Source organism: Stegostoma tigrinum, chromosome 14 (genome assembly GCF_030684315.1).
Source record: "Stegostoma tigrinum isolate sSteTig4 chromosome 14, sSteTig4.hap1, whole genome shotgun sequence".
In the NCBI taxonomy this organism is placed as follows: Eukaryota; Metazoa; Chordata; class Chondrichthyes; order Orectolobiformes; family Stegostomatidae; genus Stegostoma; species Stegostoma tigrinum.
In genome coordinates this window covers 48,071,844-48,097,568 of record NC_081367.1, presented here as the reverse complement: position 1 = coordinate 48,097,568, position 25,725 = coordinate 48,071,844, and the positions used below count along the sequence as shown (strand labels likewise).

Sequence of the window (25,725 nt, the reverse complement as noted above, 5' to 3'; positions counted from 1 at the left end):
TTAGAAAACAAGAGGTAAACAGAGAACTTGCATTTTATGAAAAAAATTCGCCTACATTGTATTTTAACACAAACATCAAATGCTTCACAACTAGCAAAGCATTTTGCAACTAATAGGTTACTTCTGAAATGCAGTCACATGCAGGCAATCACAAAAAAATCAAGCAGCAAATGGAAGAATGACTAGACAATATGTTTTGGTGTTGTCGCTAGACAAGGGAATGTCAATCAACAATCACAGAATCTTAATGTCACTCTCTCCTCAATGTCTACTGGCATTTCTAGATTAAATGAATTAAATTAAATAACCAGGATGCAACGATCTGTAGTGACTACTGGCATATCTGTTGCAGCTCCAAAAGCTGGCAATAGTGACGCTTAAAGATGCAAGTTACTGTGCTGTGACTGGGGAGACGTCATTGACACATGCTAACACTGTTTGACTTATGAGTTGCTCTTGCTACTGTTCCTCAATCTGGCGAGCAAAGGTCTACCACTGTGAGGAATCTGACTCCCTAAGATCACTTTTTGTTTATTTATGTAATGGGTGTCAGTTGAGTAAAGAGTCAGTGTTTCATTAGTTCAGCATGCTTTACCCTGTGTTACATTAAAACAGATAAAGTTGGCTATTCAGCTCATTGACTTTGTGCTAGGTCTTTGAAACAGCCACATAATTAGATCACTTCCTACCTCTATGTCTACTGTTCTACAAATACATCCTTCTTAAGTATCTATTCAATTCCCTTTGAAAGTTATTACTGAATTCTGTTCCATCACCTTTTCAGGTAATGATTTCTGGATCGTCATAATTTATAACTGGGAAAAAAATTCTCATCTCTAAATGGCTTTTTTGATTACCTATACTCCTGCTAGTGGTAATTTGTTTTTCTTAATCTATGCTGCATTGAATATCAGCAGCAAATTTATGATTTCAAACAACTCCATTAAATCTCCATTTAGCATCCCGTGCTGTAAGCAGAATAACCACAGCTTCACTGATCAGTCCATGCAACTGTAAGTACTTCAGCCAGGGTATCACTGCAGTAATTGTACGGGATCCTCTGCACCCTTTCCAAGGCCTTAACATAATTTTCGTTTGATCATCTGTATTTTCTTACATTACATTGATAGTCCAATGGAAATCTCAGGTTGATGCCAGGAATTTTCCAAGCATTCCCCTCAGTGTAGCTTTCAGTCAGTTCTCCCTGGATACAAAATGTGAGCAGGCTATCTACATGCATTTAAATATCTTCCTGGTATGATTCAAAATATCACTTAAGATTTTCTAGTGCTTAATTTTGTTGCCACTGCTTGGGAGAATAATGTCAAGTTTGCTGGTATTTCATTCTGAAATTGAGACAATGGGCTCTGCTCCCTCTCCTTCACTTGCTCCGAACATATTAAATTTCGAACATTTTCCTGTTGTAATGAAACGTCAGACCTAAAAATGTAATTTGTTCTTCGCTGTTAGACCCGAAGTACAGGTACTTGCAAAATTCTGTTTTATTTCAGAGTTCAGGATTCCAGAACTTTTTGCTTTAGTATTCTGCAATCTTCATTGCTTTTATCCACTACAGCCTTTTGGTCCAACTCACTGCAGAAATTCCTTCTGGTTCCACTTAAAGCTTCACTTTAAAGTGGTTTCATCCTTTAAATGGATGTTGCAGCACTTGAAGTGCTGCAGCAATACTGTGCATGTCATTATTCTGTACCAAAATGAGTTATGATCATTGATCCAAGGTTAACATAAATCACAAAACAAAATACTGAAATATACATTGTCTGTAAACTTGTCTAATATATAAGTATCTAAACTTACCTGTTAAAAGACTGAGGATGTGTCCCTCCATATTTATCGGATATCCCACTGTTACCTCATCAAAATCCCGAAAAAATTCATGCTCCTCCACCCAGAATTCCCCATCCTCTGCTGCAGACTGCAGGGCTGTAGCAATGGCAGGATCTAATGTTTTCCAACTATCGCCTCTGTAAAATAAATCGCTGTTCAAACTTAGGAGTCAACTCATTATTAATAACTGATCGTGTTCATGTGACAGCAAAGGCAACTGTGGACTTCAGGTCAAACAAAATCATGGAGTAGGGGAATGAGGAACATGGAATAATTTGGAATCCGTGGGAGACATCTGGAGAGGCAAGCTCAGGGTGGGAGTTACAGATGATGAGTTTAAAAGACAAGAGGAGAGTGGAAAGAAGAATAAAAGGTGAGGCAGGGAGGACAAATTGAAACCTAGAGTTAGCAGTTGCATATTGAACCTGCTGCTAAGTTAGGTGAGAGTGGGTTGGTCTGAGTGATGTACTCTGTTTGATGGGTGCAGGATAACATGTTACTCAATAAACGTTGGTTGCAGTTTGTTTTCTATGTTCAAGTGCGATGGGCTAAGTATGGATTGGTGGTAGAAAAGATAGTCCCTTCCTGTTCGTGGGTCTGTTGAGAAAGGAGAGGATAGCTCATGTTAGCAACTCTGTGTTTAGTGGGGAAGAGGAAGGAACTCTGCATGCATATTACCCAGGTGAGGAGGATGGTTGATCATATCATAGAATCGCAGAAGTATTATCATGCAGAAGAAATAACTTTTTTATCTCACATTTTGCAAATCTCTTCATATCTGTGCCCAAATTATTTTATAAGTGGGAACAGTAACTCCCCATCTATAACAAAATAAACTACAGATGCCAGAAATCTGAATCAGAAACAGAAAGTGCTGGAGAAATTTAGCAGGTGAGACAGCATCCGGGGAGTTACTGCTTCGAGTTGAGTGGCCCTTCTTCAGATCTGGTAGTGAGGAAAAGGTGGTATTTATACTGCTGACACTGAGGGGGTTTGGGAAAGAGAGAAGATTGAGTAGATAGATGGAGACAGCGCTTTGAGAGAGAAAGACAATTAGGCAGGGAAGGAGAAAAGCTGATAATGGGGACAATGAGTCACACAGTCATATAGCATGGAAACAAACTCTTCAGTCTACCTCGTCCATGCCAAATCAGGTTTCCCAAACTTAACTAGTCCCACTTGCCTGCATTTGACTCATATCCCTCAAAACCTTTCCTTTTCATGTACCTGTCCAAATGTCTTTTGTATGTTGTAAGTGTACCTGCATCGACTTCGTCTGGCGGTTCATTCCACAAGCAAACTGTGTGGAAAAAGTTGCCCCTCAGGTTCCTTTTAAATCTTTCTCTTCTTACCTTAAAAATATGTCCCCTAGTTTTGAACTCCACCACACCTCGGAAAAGAACTTTGCTATTCACCTTATCTATGCCCGTCATGATTTTATAAACCTCTTAAGATCTCCGCTAAAATTTGTAGCTCGGGTTGTGGACACAATTGTTTGTGCAGACGTTTCATTACCATTCTAGGCAACATCATCAGTGTGACCTCTAATTGAAGCATTGGTGTTCTGCTCCATTCAAAATTTATATGGATTCTCTGGTGTGGTGGGTCTTGTCACTTCCGGTTCTGTTTTACAGCAGCGGTCTGTAAATGGGGTCCTGTGTTGAGAACCAGGCATCTAGAAATTCGGTTGCACGTCTGTTGTCGTTTGTCCCAGTACAGTGACTTTGTCCCAGTCAAACTGATGGCCCTCATTGTCTGTGTGTATCGAGACAAGTGAATATTGGTCATATCTTTTTACTGTCAGCTAGTGTTCATGTATCCTGGTCGTCAGTTTCCTCCCTTTTGTCCAGTGTAATCTCTATTGCATTCACCTGCATGAGATTCTGCACATCATGTTGGTCCTGTTTACTGTTAGTGTGGGATCTTTAATCTTCGATAGCATTTGATGCAGTGTTGATGTAGGTTTGTGTGCAATCATCATCCTATGTGGTCTAAGGAGTCTTTATTTCTGATTTATTTTTGATGTAGTGTAGAGTTACTAGTGTCTTCTGTTGTACTGTGTCCTCTGTAGCTGGATAGGACACTCAAAATAGCAAAATCAGATAATACACCAAGCATGCTGGGAAATCAAGCCAAGCATTGGCCAAAGTATCTGTGCAAAGATACTGAAATAAACAAGCTGCAGATCCAGACAGACAGGCTACAGTTGCAGACAGCACAATATACAACTGACTAAGACAACACAGTGTGAAGCTGGAGGAACACAGCAGGCCAGGCAGCATGAGAGGAACAGGAAAGTTGATGTTACAGGTCAGGACCCTTCTTCAGAATTTCTAAAAAAAGAACGCTGACCCAAAACATCAACTTTCCTGCGCCGCTGTGTTCCCCCCAGCTCCACACTGTGTTATCTCTGACTCTGGCATCGGCAGTTCTTACTATCTCTGAGACAAGTGACGAAGCCTATTTACCAGTACAATAGGAAACATCGAGCTGTTTCCGGAACAAAGGGACACCTCACACTCTTATCTGGGAAGCCTTCCTGACTCACGTGCCCTTAACACTTTCAGAAATGGAGGACCAAAGACCACCCCACCATCTAAATGGCACTGCCTGATTGGGTCTGATCAATCAGGGTGATCGATTTCTGATTCCAGATTTATATGTTAATTGTTAGATTGTAGCATAATCATTATTACAGTATTAATTGTGTTATAACCAATAAGGATCATTTAATATTACTATTAAGAGTCGACTCACAGTCCTTTGTAGGATATAACGAAGCCTATTTACCAGTACAATAGGAAACATCGAGCTGTTTCCGGAACAAAGGGACACCTCACACTCTTACCTGGGAAGCCTTCCTGACTCACGTGCCCTTAACACACTGTGTGGTGACCTCTGACTGTCATTTGTTTTGTAGGCATCAGCAGATGAAACTTCATGGGTATTTGTTGACGGTAAATATTTTGTGTAGGTGTTCCTCTCCCATTCTCTGGAGTTATGGGGTGTTGCAGTGATATGGCTCATTTAAACAGTGTCTTAATGCAGCTCTGTTTGTGTACGGTGGAATGGTTGCTATTGAAGGTCAGGATTTGGTCCGTGTGCGTGGTCTTCCTGTACGCTTAGGCCTAGAATTCATCGTTAGTCTCTTTACCATTACATCTAAGAACAGGAGCTGTTTGTTATTTTCTTCTTCTCTAGTGAATTTTACGTTTGCGAAGATGCTGGTAACAAGTAGGTGGGTTTCTTCTACTTTTGAGCATTTGATTATTACAAATGTGTTGTCCACATATCTTATCCATGGTTTTGGTTGGCTTATAGGAAGGACTGTGCATTACAGTCTCTGCATTCCTGCTTCTGCGATGAGACCTGAGATGAATGATCCCGTTGGTCTGCCATTGATCTGTTTGTGTATTTGGCCGTTGAATGTGAAGTACATTGTTGGGCATAAATCTAGTAGTTTCAGTAAGCTGTCCTTTCTGATGTTCAGGATCGGTGATCCTGATACTTCTAGCTGCGTGGCTACTGCCTCTCTAGCTAACAGGATGTCAATGGATGTAAATAATGCTGTAATATCAAAGGAGATCATTACTTTGTCCTCGTCAATTTCCGTGCCCCTGAGCTAAGAAGGAAATTCTTGGGCCAAATGGATTGAGTGTGGGGATTGAGATGTCCATTGCTAGCTTGGTGCGTAGGTGTGCCTGGTAAGGAGACTATTAGTCTAAGTGGGATTCTAGGTTTGTGTACCCTGGGGTGTTTGTAGAAGTTGAGGTTTGGGTAGCGGGGGGGGGGGGGGGGTTCGAGCCATCTGGTTTCATTCTATGTAGTCAGCATTAGTGATCTCTCTTGCATAGTTAAAGTTTCTTGAGAGTCTGGGTTATCCTGTTCTCTAGCTATAGTGTGGCGTCTGATGCCATCTTTTGGTATATGGCTGAATCAGCGAGTCCTGTCTGTGCTTTCTTGTTCAAATGGGAATGGTGGAAAAGTTTAAAGACTCATGCCTGACTGCTGTTTTAGTATGTGTGGCTGAACACAGCACAATCATTCTTTAGTGGAAATCCATGCACAACAAACACATGCAGCATTCTGAATGTATTTGGTACAGCTGCGATTCTGCAGTGTTTTTGTTCAGTTACTGAGGGCTAGGAAAGCCAAATTCTGGTCATTCATCCTTTGTCCCCTGATAGGATTGTGAAGTTTATAAACCTATATAAGGTCATCCCTCAAGTTCCTATGCTTCAGTGAAAGAAGTTCTACCCTATTCAGCCTCTCCTCATAACTCAAACACTTCAGTCCTGGCAAAATCATGCTAAATCTTTTTTGAACCCCATCCAATATAATAATATCCTTCTTATAAGGGCAGTCAGACTGTACACAGTACTCCAAAGGTGGTCTTACCAAGCTGTACAACCTCAACACCATGTCTCCACTCCTATACTATATGATTTGATTTGATTTATTATTGTCACATGTATCTAGGTACAATGAAAAGTTTTGTTTTGCAAGCGGTACAGGCAGATCGTATTGCATACAAATTGCATTAGGGTAATAGAACAGAATGAAGAATAGAATGTCATAGCTGCAGATAAAGTGCACAGAGAACAAGACCAACATTAAATTTAAATTTTGAGAGGTCCATTCAGAAGTCTAATACCAGCAGGGAAGAAACTGTTCTTGAATCTATTTGTATGTGTATACAAACTTTTATATCTTCTGCCCGACAGAAGAGATGGAAGAGAGTATAACCAGGATGGGAGGAGTCTTTCATTATGTTGGTTGCTTTCCTGTGGCAGCGGGAAGTATAGATGAAGTCAGTGGATTGAAGGCTGGTTTGCTGGATGGACTGGCATGTGTTCGTGACTATCCATAGTTTGTAGTGTTGGGAAGAGCAGTTGCCAAACCATACTGTGATGCAGTGGTCTCAGCAATGAAGGCAAGCATGCAAAACACATTTTTTAAACACCCTATCTGCGCTACAGAACTTTCAAAGATGTACATACCTGAACCCCTAGGTCTCTCCGTTCGACAGCACTGCCCAGGGCCCTACCATTAAGTTTATACGTCCTGGTGAAAATTGGATGGCTTTGCTGAAAGCAGTGCACGTCAAAATAAGGCTTGGAGTATGGGGGTAGATAAAGGATGTGGAAGGTGGTGTTTCAGGCCCTGAAATCATCAAACTTGATACTGAGTCTGAAGGTTGCTGGTTCACAACAGGAAGATGAGATGCTGTTCCAGCTGGCATTGAGTCTTGCTGGAGCAGTACAGCAAGACTCAAAACAGAAAGATAGGTCAGGGAGCATGGTGGTGTATTAAGTGGCAGGCAACTGAAAGCTCAGGGTTACTTTTGCAGGCAGAACGTAGGCATTCTGCAAAGCGGTCACCCAGTCTGTGCTTCATCTCCCCAATATAGAGGGGCCACATTGTGAACAGAGAATAAAGCAGACCAGATTGAGTGAAGTGCAGGCAAATTGCTGCTTTACCTGCAGGATTAGTTTGGGGCCTTGGATAGTGAGCCATAATGTGGAGGTGCTGGTGTTAGACTGGGGTGGACAAGATCAGAAATCACATGACACCAGATTATAGTCACGGTGGCTCAGTGGTTAGCACTGCTGCCTCACATCGCCAGGGGCCTGGGTTCGATTCCACTTTCAGGTGACTGTCTGTGCAGAGTTTACATGTTCTCCCCGTATCTGCGTGAGTTTCCTCCGGGTGCTCCGGTTTCCTCCCAGTCCAAAGACGTGCAGATTAGGTGGACTGGCCACACTAAATTGTCCATAGTGTTTAGGGATATGTACATTAGGGCGGTTATGGGGAATTGGTCTGGGTGGGATGCTGTGAGGGTTGGTGTGGACTTGTTGGTCCGAAGGGCCTGTTTCCACACTGTAGGGATTCTATGAAAAGTTAATTTGCAAACATAAGCTTTTGTAACACAGCCCCTTTGTCAGGTGAAGTGAGAAAGAAGCACACAGAACATAGAATTTATAAGATGAAAAGGTCACACAACTGATGAGGATGTGTTAAACAAACCTAGGTTGCTGCTAAATCTTTAATCAGCTAGAACGCTTTAATTGATTAAAAACCTGAATTTCTTTCGAGTCACTGCCCTGAGAGAACTAAGGTTTTATCAGGGCAAACAAGTAGTGACATTTACATCAGACAGTGCATAGAACATAGAACAGTACAGCACAGAACAGGCCCTTCAGCCCACGATGTTGTGCCGACCATTGATCCTCATGATTGCACCCTCAAATTTCTGTGACCATATGCATGTCCAGCAGTCTCTTAAATGTCCCCAGTAACCTTGCTTCCACAACTGCTGCTGGCAACGCATTCCATGCTCTCACACCTCTCTGTGTAAAGAACCCCCCTCTGACATTCCCTCTATACTTTCCTCCAACCAGCTTAAAACTATGACCCCTCGTGCCATCCTTTTCTGCCCTGGGAAATAGTATCTGGCTATCAACTCTATCTATACCTCTCATTATCTTGTATACCTCAATTAGGTCCCCTCTCGTCCTCCTTTTCTCCAATGAAAAAAGTCCGTGCTCAGTCAACCTCTCTAAATAAAATAAGCCCTCCAGTCCAGGCAGCATCCTGGTAAACCTCCTCTGCACCCTCTCCAAAGCATCCACATCTTTCCTATAATAGGGCGACCAAAACTGGACGCAGTATTCCAAGTGCGGTCTAACCAAAGTTTTATAGAGCTGCAACAAGATCTCACGACTCTTAAACTCAATCCCCCTGTTAATGAAAGCCAAAAAACCATATGCTTTCTTAACAACCCTGTCCACTTGGGTGGCCATTTTAAGGGATCTATGTATCTGCACACCAAGATCCCTCTGTTCCTCCACACTGCCAAGAATCCTATCCTTAATCCTGTACTCAGCTTTCAAGTTCGACCTTCCAAAATGCATCACCTCGCATTTATCCAGGTTGAACTCCGTCTGCCACCTCTCAGCCCATCTCTGCATCCTGTCAATGTCCCGCTGCAGCCTACAACAGCCCTCTACACTGTCAACGACACCTCCAACCTTTGTGTCGTCTGCAAACTTGCTGACCCATCCTTCAATCCCCTCATCCAAGTCATTAATAAAAATTACAAACAGTAGAGGCCCAAGGACAGAGCCCTGTGGAACACCACTCACCACTGACTTCCAGGCAGAATATTTTCCTTCTACTACCACTTGCTGTCTTCTGTTGGCCAGCCAATTCTGCATCCAGACAGCTAAGTTCCCCTGTATCCCATTCCTCCTGACCTTCTGAATGAGCCTACCATGGGGAACCTTATCAAATGCCTTACTGAAGTCCATATACAACACATCCACAGCTCGACCCTCATCAACTTTTCTAGTCACATCCTCAAAGAACTCGATAAGGTTTGTGAGGCACGACCTGCCCCTCACAAAGCCGTGTTGACTGCATTTAATCAAGCCATGCTCTTCCAGATGGTCATAGATCCTATCCCTCAGAATCCTTTCTAACACCTTGCAGACGACAGACGTGAGACTTACTGGTCTGTAATTGCCGGGGATTTCCCTGTTTCCTTTCTTGAAGAGAGGAATTACATTTGCCTCTCTCCAGTCCTCAGGTACGACTCCAGTGGAGAGCGAGGATGCAAAGAACTTCGCAAGTGGCGAAGCAATTGCATTTCTCGTTTCCCAAAGCAGCTGAGGACAAATCTGGTCCGGGCCTGGCGACTTGTCAATCTTAATATTTGACAAAATTTTCAGCACATCAGCTTCTTCTATCTCTATCCATTCCAGCATGCACACCTGCTCTTCAAGGGTTTCATTCACTACAAAGTTTGTTTCTTTCGTAAAGACAGAAGCAAAAAATTCATTTAGGGCCTCCCCTACCTCCTCAGATTCCACACACAAGTTCCCTATGCTATTCCTGATCGGCCCTACTCCTTCTTTAACCATTCTCTTATTCCTCACATAAGTGTAAAATGCCTTTGTGTTCTCCCTAATCCGTTCTGCCAAACCTTTCTCGTGCCCCCTCCTGGCTCTCCTCAGACCATTTTTGAGCTCCTTCCTCACCTGCCTGTAATCCTCTTGAGCCGAGCTTGACCCTAGCTTCCTCCACCTTACGTAAGCTACCTTCTTCCTTTTGACGAGAAGCTCCACCGCTCTCGTCATCCAAGGTTCCTTTATCTTATCCCCTCTTGCCTGTCTCAGAGGGACATATTTATTCATCACTCGCAACAACTGTTCCTTAAACAGTCTCCACATGTCTATAGCACCTTTAACATGGAACAATTGCTCCCAGTCCATGCTTCCTAACTCATGTCTAATCGCAACATAGTTTCCTATTCCCCAATTAAATATCCTCCCATTTTGCCTAAGCCTCTCCTTCTCCATAGCTATGTAGAATGTGAGGCAGTTATGGTCACTATCGCCAAAATGCTCTCCCACCACAAGATCTGATAGCTGCCTCGGCTCGTTTCCGAGCACAAAGTCTAGAATGGCCTCTCCCCTCATCGGCCTGTCAACGTACTGAGTTAGGAAACCCTCCTGAACACACCTTACAAAAACAGCTCCATTCAATTCTTCTGCCCGAAGGAGGTTCCAATCAATACTGGGAAAGTTAAAGTCACCCATTACAACAACCCTACTACGTCCACACTTTTCCAAAATCTGTCGACCTATGCTTTCTTCAATCTCCCTGCTGCTATTGGGGGGCCTGTAGTAAACCCCTAACGAGGTGACTACTCCCTTGTTGTTCCTAATTTCCACCCATACTGACTCGGTAGGCAGATCTTACTCGACAATGGAAGCTTCTGTAGCTGTGATACCCTCTCTGATTAGTAGTGCTACACACCCTCCTCTTTTTCCCCCCTCCCTATTCTTTTTAAATGCTCTAAACCCTGGAACATCCAGCAACCATTCCTGCCCATGAGAAACCCATGTCTCTGTTATGGCCACAACATCATAGCACCAGGTACTGATCCATGCTCTAAGTTCATCACTTTTATTCCTGATACTCCTTGTGTTAAAGCAAACACACTTTAACTGATCCCTTGGTTCCTTCCCAGGAAAATCCTTCCCACTAGCTGGTCTACCCCTTGCTCCTGCCTCATCTGCATCAACTCTCACCTCCGATATACAGCTCAGGTTCCCACCCCCCCTGCCATACTAGTTTAAACCCTCTCGAACTACTCGAGCAAACCTTCCACCCAGGACATTGGTCCCCTTCCAGTTCAGATGCAACCCGTCCTTCTTGTACAGGTCCCACCTAACCAGGTTAGGTGTGAGGCCTTGTTTCGAATCTGCTTGTGTTTTGGTTTAGAGTTGGACCGGTTTCATTTCTAAAGTAGGCATTTATAAAATGCTATATACACCGATTGTCAATAGATTGTGTGCTTTTTGAATAAAATAGAATGTATGTGCAAATAGAAATTCACCCCATTGATTTATGTAAGTGTGCACGTGTGGTCAGAGAGAGAGAGAGAAAAAGACAGAGAGAGAGAGAGAGAGAGAGAGAGAGAGAGAGAGAGTGTGTGTGACTGTGTGTGTTTGGCGGGCAGGGGGTCCAAGAGAGCAAGAGTGTGTGTGTGTGTGGGTGTGTTTGTGGGAGGGGTTGAGCAGAAAGTGTACACGCGTGTGTGAGTGTGTTTATGTGACAGTGTATGCATGTGTGTGAGTGCATTGTGTGGTGCAACATGAACCCAAGATCCCTCTTGAGACCATCCTCATGGGCACTGAACTTGGCTATTGGCTTCTCCTCAGTGACTATGCATTGATGTGTATCCCAAAGTCCACCTTGGAGAACGTTTACCCACAGATCCGAGCCCAAATGCCCTTGAGCGCTGAAGTGCTCCCCCACTGGGACAGAACATCCCCATTTTCCAATTGATGCGCAGTGTCTATTCTTCCATTGTTGTAGTGTCTACATGGTTTCGCCAATGTATCATGCCTGGGGGCATCCTCGCCTGCAGTGTATGTGATAGACAATGTTAGTCAGGTCACATGAGTATTTGCCGTGCACGTGGTGGGTTGTGTTCCCACTTATGATGGCAGCGTCCACGTCGAAGATCTGACACGTTTTGCAGAGGTTGCCTTGACACACATCCCCACACACACACACGTGAATCTATGGGGTGAATGTGTAATTGCACATACATTCTATTTTGTTCAAAAAGCAAACAATTTATTGACAGTCAATATGGCATTTTATAAGTTTCTACTTTATAAATGAAACCAGTCTGACTCCAAGCCAAAACACAAACAGATTCTAAACACTGCCTCACATCTAACATGCATTGTCTGATGTAAAATTTCACCTCTTCTTTACACTGATAAAACCTTTAGTTCTCTCAGGGCAGTGACTTGAAAGAAATTCAGGGATTTACAGATACATGTGAAACAATTAAAACCTTCTAACTGATTAAAGATTTAACAGTATCTTTGCTTTGTTTAATATATCCTCATCAGTTGTGTGACCCTTTGGTCTTAACAGTTCTATATGCTTCTTTCTCAGGTTCTCACTTCTGATGAAGGGGCTATACTCTGAAAGCTTGTGGTTTCAAATAAATCTGTCGCACTATAACCTGGTGTCACATGATTTCTGACCTTGGATAGTGAGGAGGGAGGGGGTAAATGGGCAAGCATTTCACCTTCTGCAATTCCATGCTCAGGCATTGTGGGGGTGTAACGACTCCTTGTCTACTCTATCCAGCCTTCTTCCGATTTTGACAAGTTCTATCAGATCTCTTCTTAGCCTTCCCTTCTCCAAGGAGAACTGTCCTAACCTCCAGTCCACCCACATAACAGAACTTCCTCATCCCTGGATTCATTCTTTAAATTTGTTTTGCATTTTCTTCAATGCATTCATGTCCTGCCAATAGTGTGGTTGACAGATTGTATGCAACAGGCCAGCTGAGGTCCCAATAGTGTCTTGTACAAGTTCAATGTAACTTCCTGTTCTACTAACAAAGCAGAGGACACAGAACAGATGGAAAAAAACTTCATTACTGTTTTCTATCACTTGGCCAATTCTGTATCCACGTTACTACTATCCTTTTTATTCCATGACCTATAACTTTTCTTAAACATTATTTGTGTGACACTGTATCAAATGCCTTTTGAAATCCACATATATCATATCAACAACATGACTGTTATTGACTCTTTCTGTTACCTCTTTAAAATTCTCTACTAAGTTAGTTAAACATGATTACCCCTTGAGAAATTATGTTGACTCTTGTGAATAACCCATCTTATTTCACGTGACAACAAAATTTATCCTAAATAATTGTTTCTAGAAGTCTCCTCACCACAAAAACTAAACCAATTATCGGGCTTATCCTTGCAACATTTTTTCAAATGAGAGTCTGATGTTTGCAATTCTCCAGTCTTCTGGAACCTTCCCTGAAACGAGGGAACACTGAAAGGTTGTGGCCAGTGCTCCTTCATTTCCAATCTCACTTCCCTTAATATCTTAGGGTGCATCCCATCCAGTCCCTGTGCTTTATCGACTGTAATTGTTCCTACTTCAATTCCATACCAACAATAACCGAATAAATCAGTATACTCTTCTCATGCTGTATAAATTTATGTCCCCTTCTTCCCTCCAAGTGTATTTCTTGTGTTCTAGCCCCGATGAGTGCAAGATGTGTCATTTTTATCGCAATTCTTAACAACATGCTTACAGCTGAATGGCTTTGCACGTTAATGCAAATCTAGGTCTTCCTGTCAATAAAATAAAGCATCAGTTGGAAATTCTGAATATTTATTAAGAGATTCAGCCAGGAGATTCAGACAAGGTACAAACCTATCAAACGGCCAGATCTGTAACTACAACATGACAATTTCATGTGGGCAATGCAGATTACAAATGTGAACATGAGAATCTGCAATGTGAGAAGAAGTGATGCAAACAGTAAAATATGAAATCAAGGAAATGAGCACAGATGTAAGCTTTTTAAATCAGATAGAGATGAATTTGGACCCCAATAATACTTTTGAGTGGACGGTTAGGGATTGAACCAGTTAATATCGAGATGTCTTTTGTGGGACAAAACAGGAAAAATAGAATATAGATGTGAAAAGAAATGTAAAGATCTAAGTGGACAGAGATTCATACATGGTTACAGCACAGAAAGAGGCCATTCATTCTGACAAATCTGCATCAGATCTTTCTAAGAATGATTCAGCTAATTCTAGTCCCTTAACTTTTCCCATAACACTGAAATTTTTAAAAAACCTTTGGCACTTACTCAATTCTTCTGAAAACTACAACTGAATCTGTGACCTTCACTTGGTGAACGATTTGATGCATTTTTTTCTTATGCTGTCTCTGAAGTTTTTGCTAATCAGCTAAAATCTATGTCCTCGGTTTCTTGGTTCCTTCCAATGGAACCGTATCAATTTATCTATTCAATTTACTCTTATTTAAATACAACTCTCAAATCTCCTTTATATAACAACCTCAGCTTCTCTAATCTTGCCTTGTAACTAAGTCCTCCATTCCTGAAATAATTCTTGTAAAACTTTTTTAGCATTTTTTCTAAAGCCTACACCTTGTTTCTCAGTTTGGTGCCAGAATTCAATTCAGTTAAGGCTGAGCCAGTGTTTTATAAAGGATCATCACAACTTCCTTGCTTTTGCTTTCAGCCCCTATTTACAAGGCCCAGAACTTCTCTATGACTGTGTTTCCAAATTAATGAGTATTTTTTGACAGTGGATTTTTTTTCCCGTTGTGTAAGTGCTAGTCTCATGTCTAGGCATTTAGGTTAAGAAAAGATACCTAAAATGTTCCAACTCGGTTAATGTCAACACAATCTTTGTTAACGTTGTTAAACATCCTTTGGCAGATTGAACTAATTATGTATTGACAACAATAAAATGGTATGGAAAGTAACTCCAGTGAGTACATTTCATTTGAACCTGCTTGACTGCATCAATATCAATATTAAATAAATGGATTACCCGTCCTGCCAGGAGCCATTCCAACATTGTCGATCCCACATGTTTCTTATCTTCAGCAAATTGACATAGTTGCCATTGAGTCCATTAACTTGCTTCACATCAGAAACACTGAAGGCATGAAATTCTGCACGTTCACTGGATCCTGAATGACAAATTGTGTAAAACTTAAGAACACACATAGTTTGAACATATTTAATCAAATATATTACTGATTGATCATAATCCATTTGCTGTTTCACATTTTGGGATTATTAACTTTACCTCTGGCTGATCCATGTACAGAGCAACTAATGAAGCTTTTATCATTTAAGTCCTTCATCAACTTGAATTTTGATTTTTCAGAAAGACAGAAATGAGAATTCTTTTCACTGTTTTCTCTGTAAGACCTCAGAGTCCATCTCTCAGCTAGGCCTCCTGTGATGTCCACTAGAGCTTCGCACACTTGTCCAGCCCATAACTTTTCATAGCAACCATGGAGCCTTTGAAAAATATATAATTATCTTTAATAATAGTCATAATGCTAAACAATTCAAAATCATCTTACAGCTTAGTTGATTTACATCTAAACACCAGTAAAAGCATTAAGTTGCTTTCATATTATAGAGTCATAGAGTGATACAGCACTGAAACAGACCCCTCAATCCAATTCATCAGTGCTGACCAAACATCCCAATCTGACCTAGGTCCATTTGCCAACTTTTGGCCCATATCCCTCTAAAACATTCCTATTCATATACCCATCCAAATGAATTTTAAATGTTGTAAATGTACCAGCCTCCACCATTTCCTCTGGCATCTAGTTTCATATACATACCACACTCTGCATGAAAGAGTCACCCTGGGTCCTTTTTAAGATCTTTCCTCTCTCACCTTAAACCTATGTCTCTAATTTTGGACTCCTCCCCCCCAGAAATAAGATCTTTGGTATTCACTCTATCCATGCTCCTCATGATTTTACACAACTCTATAAGGTCACCCCTAAGCTTCCGATGCTCCAGGGAAGCTCCAGTCTATTCAGCCTCTTCTATAACTATCCTCCAGTTCCTGTAACATCCAAGGACAAAGTTGGCAAATCTTTCAACTTAATGAAGTTCCTTCAATCAACATACATATTTCTGGACTATACCAACATAACAATGTGACAGCATTTATCTAAAATGCTTTGGTCCTGGACAATTGTGATCACAAAGCTTAATAAAACGTTTGAATTACTTTCTCCAACACTGACATATTTACATTTTAGAAAGGCAAATAAGAGTGAAATGATACAATGATTCTTGTCATCTAGCTGATCATACGCAAAATTACAAAGTCACTAATAATCATCTGTATAAGACCATTGATGCCCTGACCAGATGGCAACTGGCAAGATCAGCAGAAATTCAGCTGGCAGGCATAAACACCACTATTAGTGCATCCTGGCACTTGAATACCTTGGGCAGTCAGAATCTGATGTTTGCCCACTGTTGGGGAGAGAAGTTGACATCCCATCCCATTCATGACAATGAAGGAAAGCCTGCCAAATGCCTTATTAACCATCCAGTCTGTACGTGATGCAAACTTTAAAGAATTATGTACCTGCACCCCTAGGTCCCTCTGTTCTACAACACTATCCAAGGCCCTACCATTAATTGTATAAACCCTACCCTTGTCTCTTGTACCAAAAGGCAACACCTCACATTTATCCAGATTAAATTCCATCTGTCGTTTTTCAGCCCATTGACACATTTCATCAAGATCCCTTTGTAATCTTGGAAAACCTTCTTCATTGTCTACTACGCCATTAATTTTGGTGTCACCCGCAAACTTACTAGCCATGCCTTCTATATTCTCATTCAAATCATTTATAGAGATGACAAACAAAAGAAGACCCAGAACCAATCCCTGTGGAACAGTGCTGGTCACGGGACCCCAGTCCGAAAGAAAACCCTCCACCACCACTCTGTGTCTCCTGCCGTTAAGCCAATTATGTATCCAATTGGTAAGCTCACCCTGAATCCCATGTTGACTTTCCACAAATTTGGACTCCGATCTCCATACGGAGGATTAAATCAGCAAACTGAAACAACCATAAACAATGTGCTTTAAAAGACATTCAAAGACTACTTGAAAATGGGTGATTTTTATCTCGCACTTATATAAACATAATGAAGGAGGTCAGCATTTTATAACTTGTATACTTAGAAAAAAAATCAATACATAATAGTAAATTGTTATGCAACTTTGAAAGCCTTTAATGCAACATAACAATGAGAGTTAAAATATCACATTGGAACTTTGCGGTTTGATCACTAAAATTTCCTTACTTGGCGTACGCCTTTTCCAATAATGGTAACCAAAACACTTCTTCAGAGCGACAACGAGAAAAGCAAAGCCTGCGACCAATACATGGTAATCGATCATCTATTACGACTTCAACCCACTGTCCAAACCTCCAAAATCTGCACTTTAAACATCCAGATTGTGTCCACAAATCCTGGTTTGGAGGTATTACCTGGATTAAATGGCAAACAAGTTAAGGTGTAGATTGATTAACAGGATTTTGATTTGAACAATAACAATATTGACTAAATTATACAGGCAGTCACCGGAGTCCAGTCATAAGTCATTTTAAAGTCAGGCACAGTGTAGGACAATATAAAAGACCCTTTTAAAAGTACGGAAAATGTTTGTATGTTGGATCTTTAAAATTATACCCACTGTTTGAGATCACAGTTATCAGTTGGCTGTCTATAAATTGGGATCCCCATACTGATAAAGGATTTGGGTAATCTTTTAATGGTTAGGTAATTCCAATTGTACATTTGTTGATGCTGTCATTCTTTCCTTATCCACCAGATTTCTCACTTTGTTACTAAATTTTACTTCTCCACTGAAAGAATATAACAGCTCTCGATAGTAGAGTTTTTTGCCATTAAACTATTTATTAGAGGCAGCCTGTCAGCAAAAAAAATTGCATAGAATGAACCTATTATACAACGTTATAAAGTTTTTCTTCAGTGGTGTACAGGTAAGGAATATTTCCTGCGTTCTATCTGTCTTATTAGTATCACAAAAACCAAACTCCACGTCATTTGAAATAACAAAATGTCTGCGTCCTAACTGTAGCCACCCAGGTCCCAGGCCATACATCACGCTTACAGGCAACAACCAGGACATTGCACTATTTCATCACATCCTGCTACCACGTCATCCCAACCAAAATTAAAAAGACGCCAGCAATGTATGTTACATATGCTATTTTCATAAGCAGCAATTATTTTCTCTAACTACAGTAAACTTGGGCTGACTGAAGACACTCAAGGATTATTTTTCAGTGTTAAACATTCAGAAAATGTTAGCCCCTATGCAAACTAGGGCCTAATGAAAAGATGCAGCAGCTTCCAAAACTGAAAGGGAGGAACTGCAAAGTCTCATTGTAAAGTTGATTTGGCTGGCCACCCAAATGAAGTCAGAGATAACAAGGTGTAGAGCTAGGTGAACACAGCAGGCCAAGCAGCATCAGAGGAAAGCAGCAAGGCTGACGTTTCGGGCCTAGGCCCTTCTTCAGAAAAGGCCCGAAACGTCAGCCTTCCTGCTCCTCTGATGCTGTCACAGTCACAGTCTAAGGATATTGAGTAGGCAATAGATGACCGAGATGAGGAGAAATTTCTTCACCCAGAGATCGGTGATTCTCTGTGAAATTTTCTGCCATAGAAAGAGCTCAAAACATTCTATTTTTGTCAGGACTTGTATAAAGGTCTTGGGACAAGAGAGATCAAAGGATATTAGGAGAAAACAGAAACACAGTACTGAGTTGAATTATCAAGCATGATCATATTGAATGGCAGAGCTAGCTCAAAGGGCTGAATGGCCTATTCCTGCTGTTTTCCACGTTACTTCTGCTGTGTTCTGGAGAGACATGTAAGCCAGACCATGTTAGGATGGCAGTCTTCCTTCCCTTGAGTGAATGAAATATGCTAGATCATATGGCAATCAACAATAGTTACATACCCATCATTAGAATTTTAAATGCATATTTCTTTGAATTTAAATCCCACCACCTGTGTGAAGCAGTTTGGATGACTTGAAGTTGTGAAATCTGTGGTATGAATTTCTTCCATAAAACATTTTTCATTTAGCACCCATGATAAAGAAAATATGTGATTTTCCTGTAATTAAATAAACTGATGAACAATTTAAAAATAAATTAGTTGCTAATGGTTTTATAGAACATTACTGCAGCCAAGTTTTAGAGATTGTCCGAAATTTCCAGCATAACATTTCATACTTGAGTAGAAAGATTATATATTTAAAAAGTAGACTTCTGTGTGATAATGTTTTCCTTTGAGATCATGTCCGTAATGACTTTAAACTGGTCATAGCAGTCATATAATTTTTTTTGTTTTCTAGCTTTAACTTTATGATTCCACTCCCCCCACCCCACTACTTTTGTTACTGTTTATTAATGTAAGCTAACTTTGGAGCTTCCTTGTGGTTTAACTCCCACTGGCATTTCTACATGCTCAGTTATTACATCCTTTATAGGAGACTCTGAACACTATTCCAATAATGGACATTAAGCTAAGTGGCCTATAGTTGTCCGGTTTTGTCTCCTTTCCTTTTAAAAAAAAATGGTGTTACATTGGCACTTTTCCAATCATCTGAGACTTTTACAGAATCAAAGGAATCCTGCAAGATGATTATTTCTATAGCTGTTTCTTTTAATATCCTAAGATCCATCCCATGAGGTCTGAGGAACTAATCAGTCTTTAGGCCCCATTAGTTTCCCTGGTACTTTTTCCTCTAGTGATAGTTATTGCATTTATTTCTTGTATTTTTGTCCCTTCAAAATAGAGTAATTTGGGATGTTATTAGTGTCTTCTACTGTGAAGGATGATGTAAAGCATTTATTTAACTCCTCTGTCATTTCCTGGTTCCTTATTATCATTTCCCAAGCCTCATTCTCTAAGGGGCCTATATTCACTTTGGCTCCTTTTTATAGATTTCAGGCAACTTTTGCTGCCACCAGACATGTACTGTATTCTAAATACAGTATGTTTTGTGCAAGTTTACATCATTGCCAGTGGGAGTTAAACCACAAGGAAGCTCCACAGTTAGCTTATGTTAATAAACAGTAACAAAAGTCAGGAGTGGTGGTGGGGTGCGGAGTCATAAAGTTAAAACTAGAAAACAAAAAAAATTATACAACTGCTATGACCAGTTTAAAGTCATTATGGACATGATCTCAAAAGAAAACATTATCACACAGAAGTCTACTTTTTAAATATATAATCTTTCTACTCAAGTATGAAATGTTATGCTGGAAATTTCGGACAATCTCTAAAACTTGGCTGCAGTAATGTTCTATAAAACTATTAGCAACTAATTTATTTTTAAATTGTTCATCAATTTATTTAATTACAGGAAAATCACATATTTTCTTTATCATGGGTGCTAAATGAAAAACATTTTATGGAAGAAATTCATACCACAGATTTCACAACTTCAAGTCATTCAAACTGCTTCACACAGGTGGTGGAATTTAAATTCGTCTAAGGAATGGGAGGGGGAGTTGAAATGGTTTGCGACTGGGAGGTGCAGTTGTTTATTGCGAACCGAGCGTAGGCGTTCTTCCTTCCCTCGAATGAATGAAATGTGCTAGATCATATGGCAGAAAATTTCACAGAGAATCACCAATCTCTGGGTGAAGAAATTTCTCCTCATCTCAGTCATCTATTGCCTACCCAATATCCTTAGACTGTGACTCTTGTTCTGGATTCCCCAGTTATCAGGCACATTCTTCCGGGTGTACTCTGTATCGTTCTGTTAGAAATGTATAGGTTTCTGTGAGAAAGTCTACTACCACAACCCCAACTCCCCTTCTGTGCATAGAGTCCTAACTAGTCCAGTCTCTCTTCATATGTTAATTCCACCATCCTGGGAAAGAGTCTCGTAATCACTTAATGCACTCCCTCCATAGCCAAAACATCCTTCCTCAGATAAGGAGGCCAAAACTGCACACAGTACTCCAGGTACAGTCTCACTAGGGCATGTACAATTGCAACATGACATCCTTGCTCCTGTAATCGAATTCTCTCATTACGAAGGCCAATATACAATTTATCTTCTTTGCTGCCGACTGCATGCTTACCTTCAGAAACTGGTGTCCAGACATCCATGTCTTATTACACCTTCCCGTTTGCAGTCTATCACCATTCAAATAATAATACGCCTTGGCTACCTAAGTGGATAACCGTACATGTATCCACATTATACTTCATCTGCTGTGCAATTGCCCCGTTCAACTCGACTGAATCACACTGAAGCATTTCTACATCCTCTTCAAAGCGAACCTTCCCATCCAATTTTATGTCATCTGCAACGTTGTTCACTCTTAACTGCCCTTTGAAATGGCTGAGTAAGCTCCAGAACTTTTCATAACCCTAGTCTAACTGTCCCAGAGCAGCTGCTGGAAAACTGACAGTTAAGTATCAAACTTTAAACCAGACAGGTTAAATTCTGATCAAGGCATTGTCTTGAGAAGTGAATTAGAGTAATCAAGTAAATATTTTGCATTCACTGGATTCATTTCACAATTTGGACTGTCTTCTTTCCATTGAAGTACCTTATCTAAGAGTTGTCTGTTTTTACGCAAAGCTTCACAAGCACACAAGAACCAGCAATCTCCCAAGAGGCCTTGTTTTATTTGTCCATCCTGTGGGTTTTCTGGAAACAACTGAGGTGATCCGGATATTTCCTGAAAATTCCAAACATTTTCAGTCAAATAAAAGAGCACACACTGTTAGCAAAACTTTACATCATAGCAACATAGGAACAAAAGTACACCATTCAACCCCTCAAATCTATCCTGCTATTCAATGAGATACTTTGTGGCCTAACTTCATATTCATGCCTTTGGCCCATATCCCTTAATACCGATGCTTAACAAAAAATGATCTCTGATTTGAAATAGATAGTTTATACTCAAGCAGGAATATCAATACTTCAGCTCTTCTTTAAATATATGGTAATGAAAGAATAATTCAGGGTCTAGATTGGAAGTCAAAGCTTACATTTAACACGGTTTAGTTTGTTCAAATTTTTTTATAAGCTTGTGAAATTATTCACATCAGGAAGTTTCCCATATCATAAAACAGGTGTATTCGGCCATCATACCTGTGCCAGTTCCAAGATGGGGCTCTCCAATTAGGCACCCTAGACCGTACTCGCTACAAAATGTTCCTTTTAAATCATATATGCATTTCCCTTTTGAAAGCGATCATTGAATCAATTTTCACCATCCATTCAAACAATGCAATTGAAATTATACTGGCATCCCCCTCAGGTTCTGCTCAGAAGACAAGCCTAGTGTATCTTGTCTTTACATAACTGAGGTCCCTCACTTTTGGTACAATTCTGGTAAATGTTGTCTGCATCCTCTAGCAGAGATATTACTTCAAAAGCATGGTACCCAGAATTGGACACAATACTCCAGTCAGGGCCAAATTAAAGACTATTTATTTATTTTCATAACTTCCTTGGTTGTGTGTTACACGACACTTTTTACAATAATTCCAAATGCTTCCTCCCCCCCACAAAAACAAGCTATATAAACTTGTCCTGCCAGCTTCAATGATTTGTGCGTTGCAAGGTATCAAATATTTTCCACTACTTTTTTGGGCTATAAACTGAAATGAAAATTGGACTGCCTAGGTTCTTGACAGCCAGTCAATTTGGACCACTCAGTTTTGCATACCTCATTCAACTCTCCTTCAGCTGCTTCTTCACTAAGGAAAAACAACTCCAGTCAATTCATTCTTTCCACATAACTTCAATTTGCCAGTCCTGACCACAACTTTTGACAACCTTCTTTGTTATCATGGAACTCAATTTGGCACATCAGACACAATTTAGTGTCATTTATTAGCCTGTGTTTTTCCAAGTGAACATAACTTTGCCCTAGATTATGGTATCTAGAAATGTCCTCACCACTGACATCAGGCTGACTGTCCAAAAACTACCTAAGCTTATCAGTCTGCCCCTTTTTTTTGAAGAGTACACTCAAAAACTCTGCATACATCTGCTACCACTTCCACAACACGCCCTCCACCTCTGAATGTGGAAACTCTGGAATTATTCAATCTCAAGATTGTGGCTACAGTCTTCCCTACTTCCCTTGGCTACTATCTGCATTATTATTTCAACAGATTGGAAATTAATACATCATATGAGCTTGTTTACAACCCAGTATGTGACAATTTCCCTGACACAAGATTACAGAAGATTCTTAGCTGTAAAATTGGCAAAATTAAAATATTGTATATCTTTCAGCATTTCCAGGGCAACGGCATCACTGCATTTTAAGCACAAAACATAATACTTTATCTAAGTAAATTTTACAGGCCTTCCCACAGTGTTAACGGGATTTTAATGAGGCTTTACTGATGACAATTGCTGACTGTTCTAAAGTGCAACAAAGTCCCTATCAATCTCATGGACACTTATTACCTGTTCCCACAATGGGTTAATTTGATTTGATAAATTCTCAGTATCACAGGTTATATCTGATTTGATGTAATTATTGATCAGCTGTATAAAACACAGTAAATCTTAATATATAAATTACACAGATATGGTTATATAAGCAAATTAACTACTGTCAACTGCGTGATCAACTATATATTTAGGATCTGTATGAGAACTTGGGACACTTTCCTGACAGGCAGATAAATTCTCACCTGTGGTCGTAGCCATGTGATTTTACCTCTCAATTTGGTGATGGGTGTAGAACAACTTGAAAAAAGAGATGTGCTAGAAGCAGGGAAGCCTGGATCTTCAAATAGTTTCTTCGTTGGGATCTCCATATCCAAAATGGTCATTGTCACAATACACTTCACATATGTTTAAAGGAATCCCAGCAGAATCATATTTTAATTTCCATCAGTTTTTCTTTAGACTGAGAAAGTAATTGTTAAAGCAAAATTATTATGTTAGCTACTGAAACATTATAGATGAATGATCACGAAAGTGCGTAAAAACACGAGGTGTTCACTTAATTCTTACAGCAATTCAAGATAATTATAGATTGAAGAGTCAGTTGGCTTGGTTCGTCTGTTCAGAAAGTCAACAATTCCCCTTCCATCTCTGAACATTGAATAATTCCAGAGTTTCCATCTCAAATACATCTAGAAGTCCATTCTAGTTATTGTCTTTTTTTCTAAACCTCATTCTAGAATATTTTGACTCCTGTATTTTAGGTTTTTGATTTCTTCTCACCATATCTTCAAGAAAGTGACCACGCAGTCAAATCATCTATAATGTGTCTAAGGTGAAGAACTGGAAAAACTGTCTGGTAATTTAAAGTTTATCTCCATAGCAATTGTCCTAGTCATCACAAGTGGAATACATATGAAGTCTGGTTTTACCTTAAAACATTCAGATGTTACAAAAAAAATGCAAAAAAAAAGTTATGTGCAGTTACATGTTTACAGCAGCGAGGCTGCTATCTGCAAACGGAAAAGAAATAACTCAATGAATCTAACACTACCATCTTTTTATATAGATAACTAAGAATAGTATTCAGTTTCTTGTAATCTTATGATTGCTCGAAGTCTTTTGTGTATTTTACTTTTCCCGTGAAGTTTCCAATTTGTTTCATTATCAACTAACGCATCCCAATGTAAATCCAAAATCTTCACCACCCTTTCGACTATTTGGATTTTCAAGCTTTGGAATTACCTTCGTCCTAACATGTATGTCTGCACTTTCCTCTTTTCTTTTCCAGACCACCTTTAAAAAAACATATTTTGTTTCAAGCTAATTATTTGGATCAGCATTGTCAAAGATAACATGTAATTGGTCTATAATTTGGTTACAGGAATCTATTTACAGCACAGATTTTTAGAATCAGGAATTCCAATAAAGTATACAACTCTCTGCCCTTGAAGCATTTTCCCATTCAGTCCTGTTTATTTGGACAAGAGTACACTTCATCTACAGTTTGTGGTTTGGATATTTTGAATTGTTTAGTGTGACTAAATCATGCAGCGGTTGCAGATTTCTTTTTGCTTTGTGTCACTGATTGCGGTGGGAAATGTATTGAAGACTAATTTTCCTGGATACCCGCCTTTGCTCGGCTCCAGACCGGTTCAGATCCAGTCGAGCGCCGGGGACTGGAGGCCCAGAGATTCTCACTCTCAGTTGGAGCTGAATATTTCAATTAGGACAAACAATAAGAAACAAACCAGCGAGACAGTAAAATGTAGATTTTACCTGGAGAACAGATAAGCTTTTTTTCCATCTTGCACGAAGATAATGCAATCTAGTTCCATACACATCGCCCTGAACTCTACTCGCAGCTCCGCCTGTTTTGAGTAGCGTCGAAATCGCCAAATAATCGACCTCACATCGTTGTCAAAGTGGGCTATCGTCGGGAAAGTTGACGAGAATGGAAGCAAAGAGTTGCATTTCTGTAGCGCTCTTGCAACCCAAGGACGTCCCAAAGAGCTGCATAGTAACACGTCTAATTTTTAAAAGCGTGGCCACTGCTGTAATGTAGTAAATACGCTCGAAAACAAATTATCTGGTTTACTACATTGCTGCGTGTGTTTGCTGCGCAGTTTCTACGGCGTTGTTTAAATGCAATACATATTATACAAATGAATGTTTACTTGCGTGCAGCAAATTCCCATAAACAGAAATGTAATAATTACCAAATAATAATGACCCGGGAGAAGAAATCGTGTCAACTGGCTATCTTAAGAAACTGTGTTTGCACCCGAGAAACATTGTGATACAACAAAATGTGTATTTTACAAACATCCCTAATCTAATCGTATTTTGTCATTAAAGAGACCTAGTTCACTAAGAATGAGGGTCTGAAGTAGTGTCAAGAATAAACAAAATATACTTTTTCTACAATCAGCAAAAATATATTTGAGATCACAAAAAGGTTGTGGAAAAATTG

The 25,725-nt window shown here is 40.1% G+C and overlaps 1 protein-coding gene across 2 annotated transcripts in view; it reads right to left on the bottom strand.

Moving 5' to 3' along the window:
- The window catches only part of capn10 (calpain 10), a 41,102-nt gene extending 15,798 nt beyond the window's left edge, over positions 1–25,304 (bottom strand). Inside the window, exons 1-8 of one of the 2 annotated variants that reach the window (XM_048542807.2) lie at positions 25,032–25,304; positions 24,498–24,548; positions 23,498–23,715; positions 21,385–21,516; positions 17,084–17,271; positions 15,039–15,256; positions 14,778–14,919; positions 1,819–1,985 (exon numbers count right to left, since the gene is read on the bottom strand). In XM_048542807.2, coding sequence (XP_048398764.1) covers positions 1,819–1,985; positions 14,778–14,919; positions 15,039–15,256; positions 17,084–17,271; positions 21,385–21,516; positions 23,498–23,638 — 988 coding nt within the window. In that variant the 5' untranslated portion in view covers positions 23,639–23,715; positions 24,498–24,548; positions 25,032–25,304. The remainder of the gene's footprint in view (positions 1–1,818; positions 1,986–14,777; positions 14,920–15,038; positions 15,257–17,083; positions 17,272–21,384; positions 21,517–23,497; positions 23,716–24,497; positions 24,549–25,031) is intronic. The other variant, XM_048542806.2, reaches the window with a different exon arrangement.
- Between the last annotated feature and the right edge of the window lie 421 nt (positions 25,305–25,725).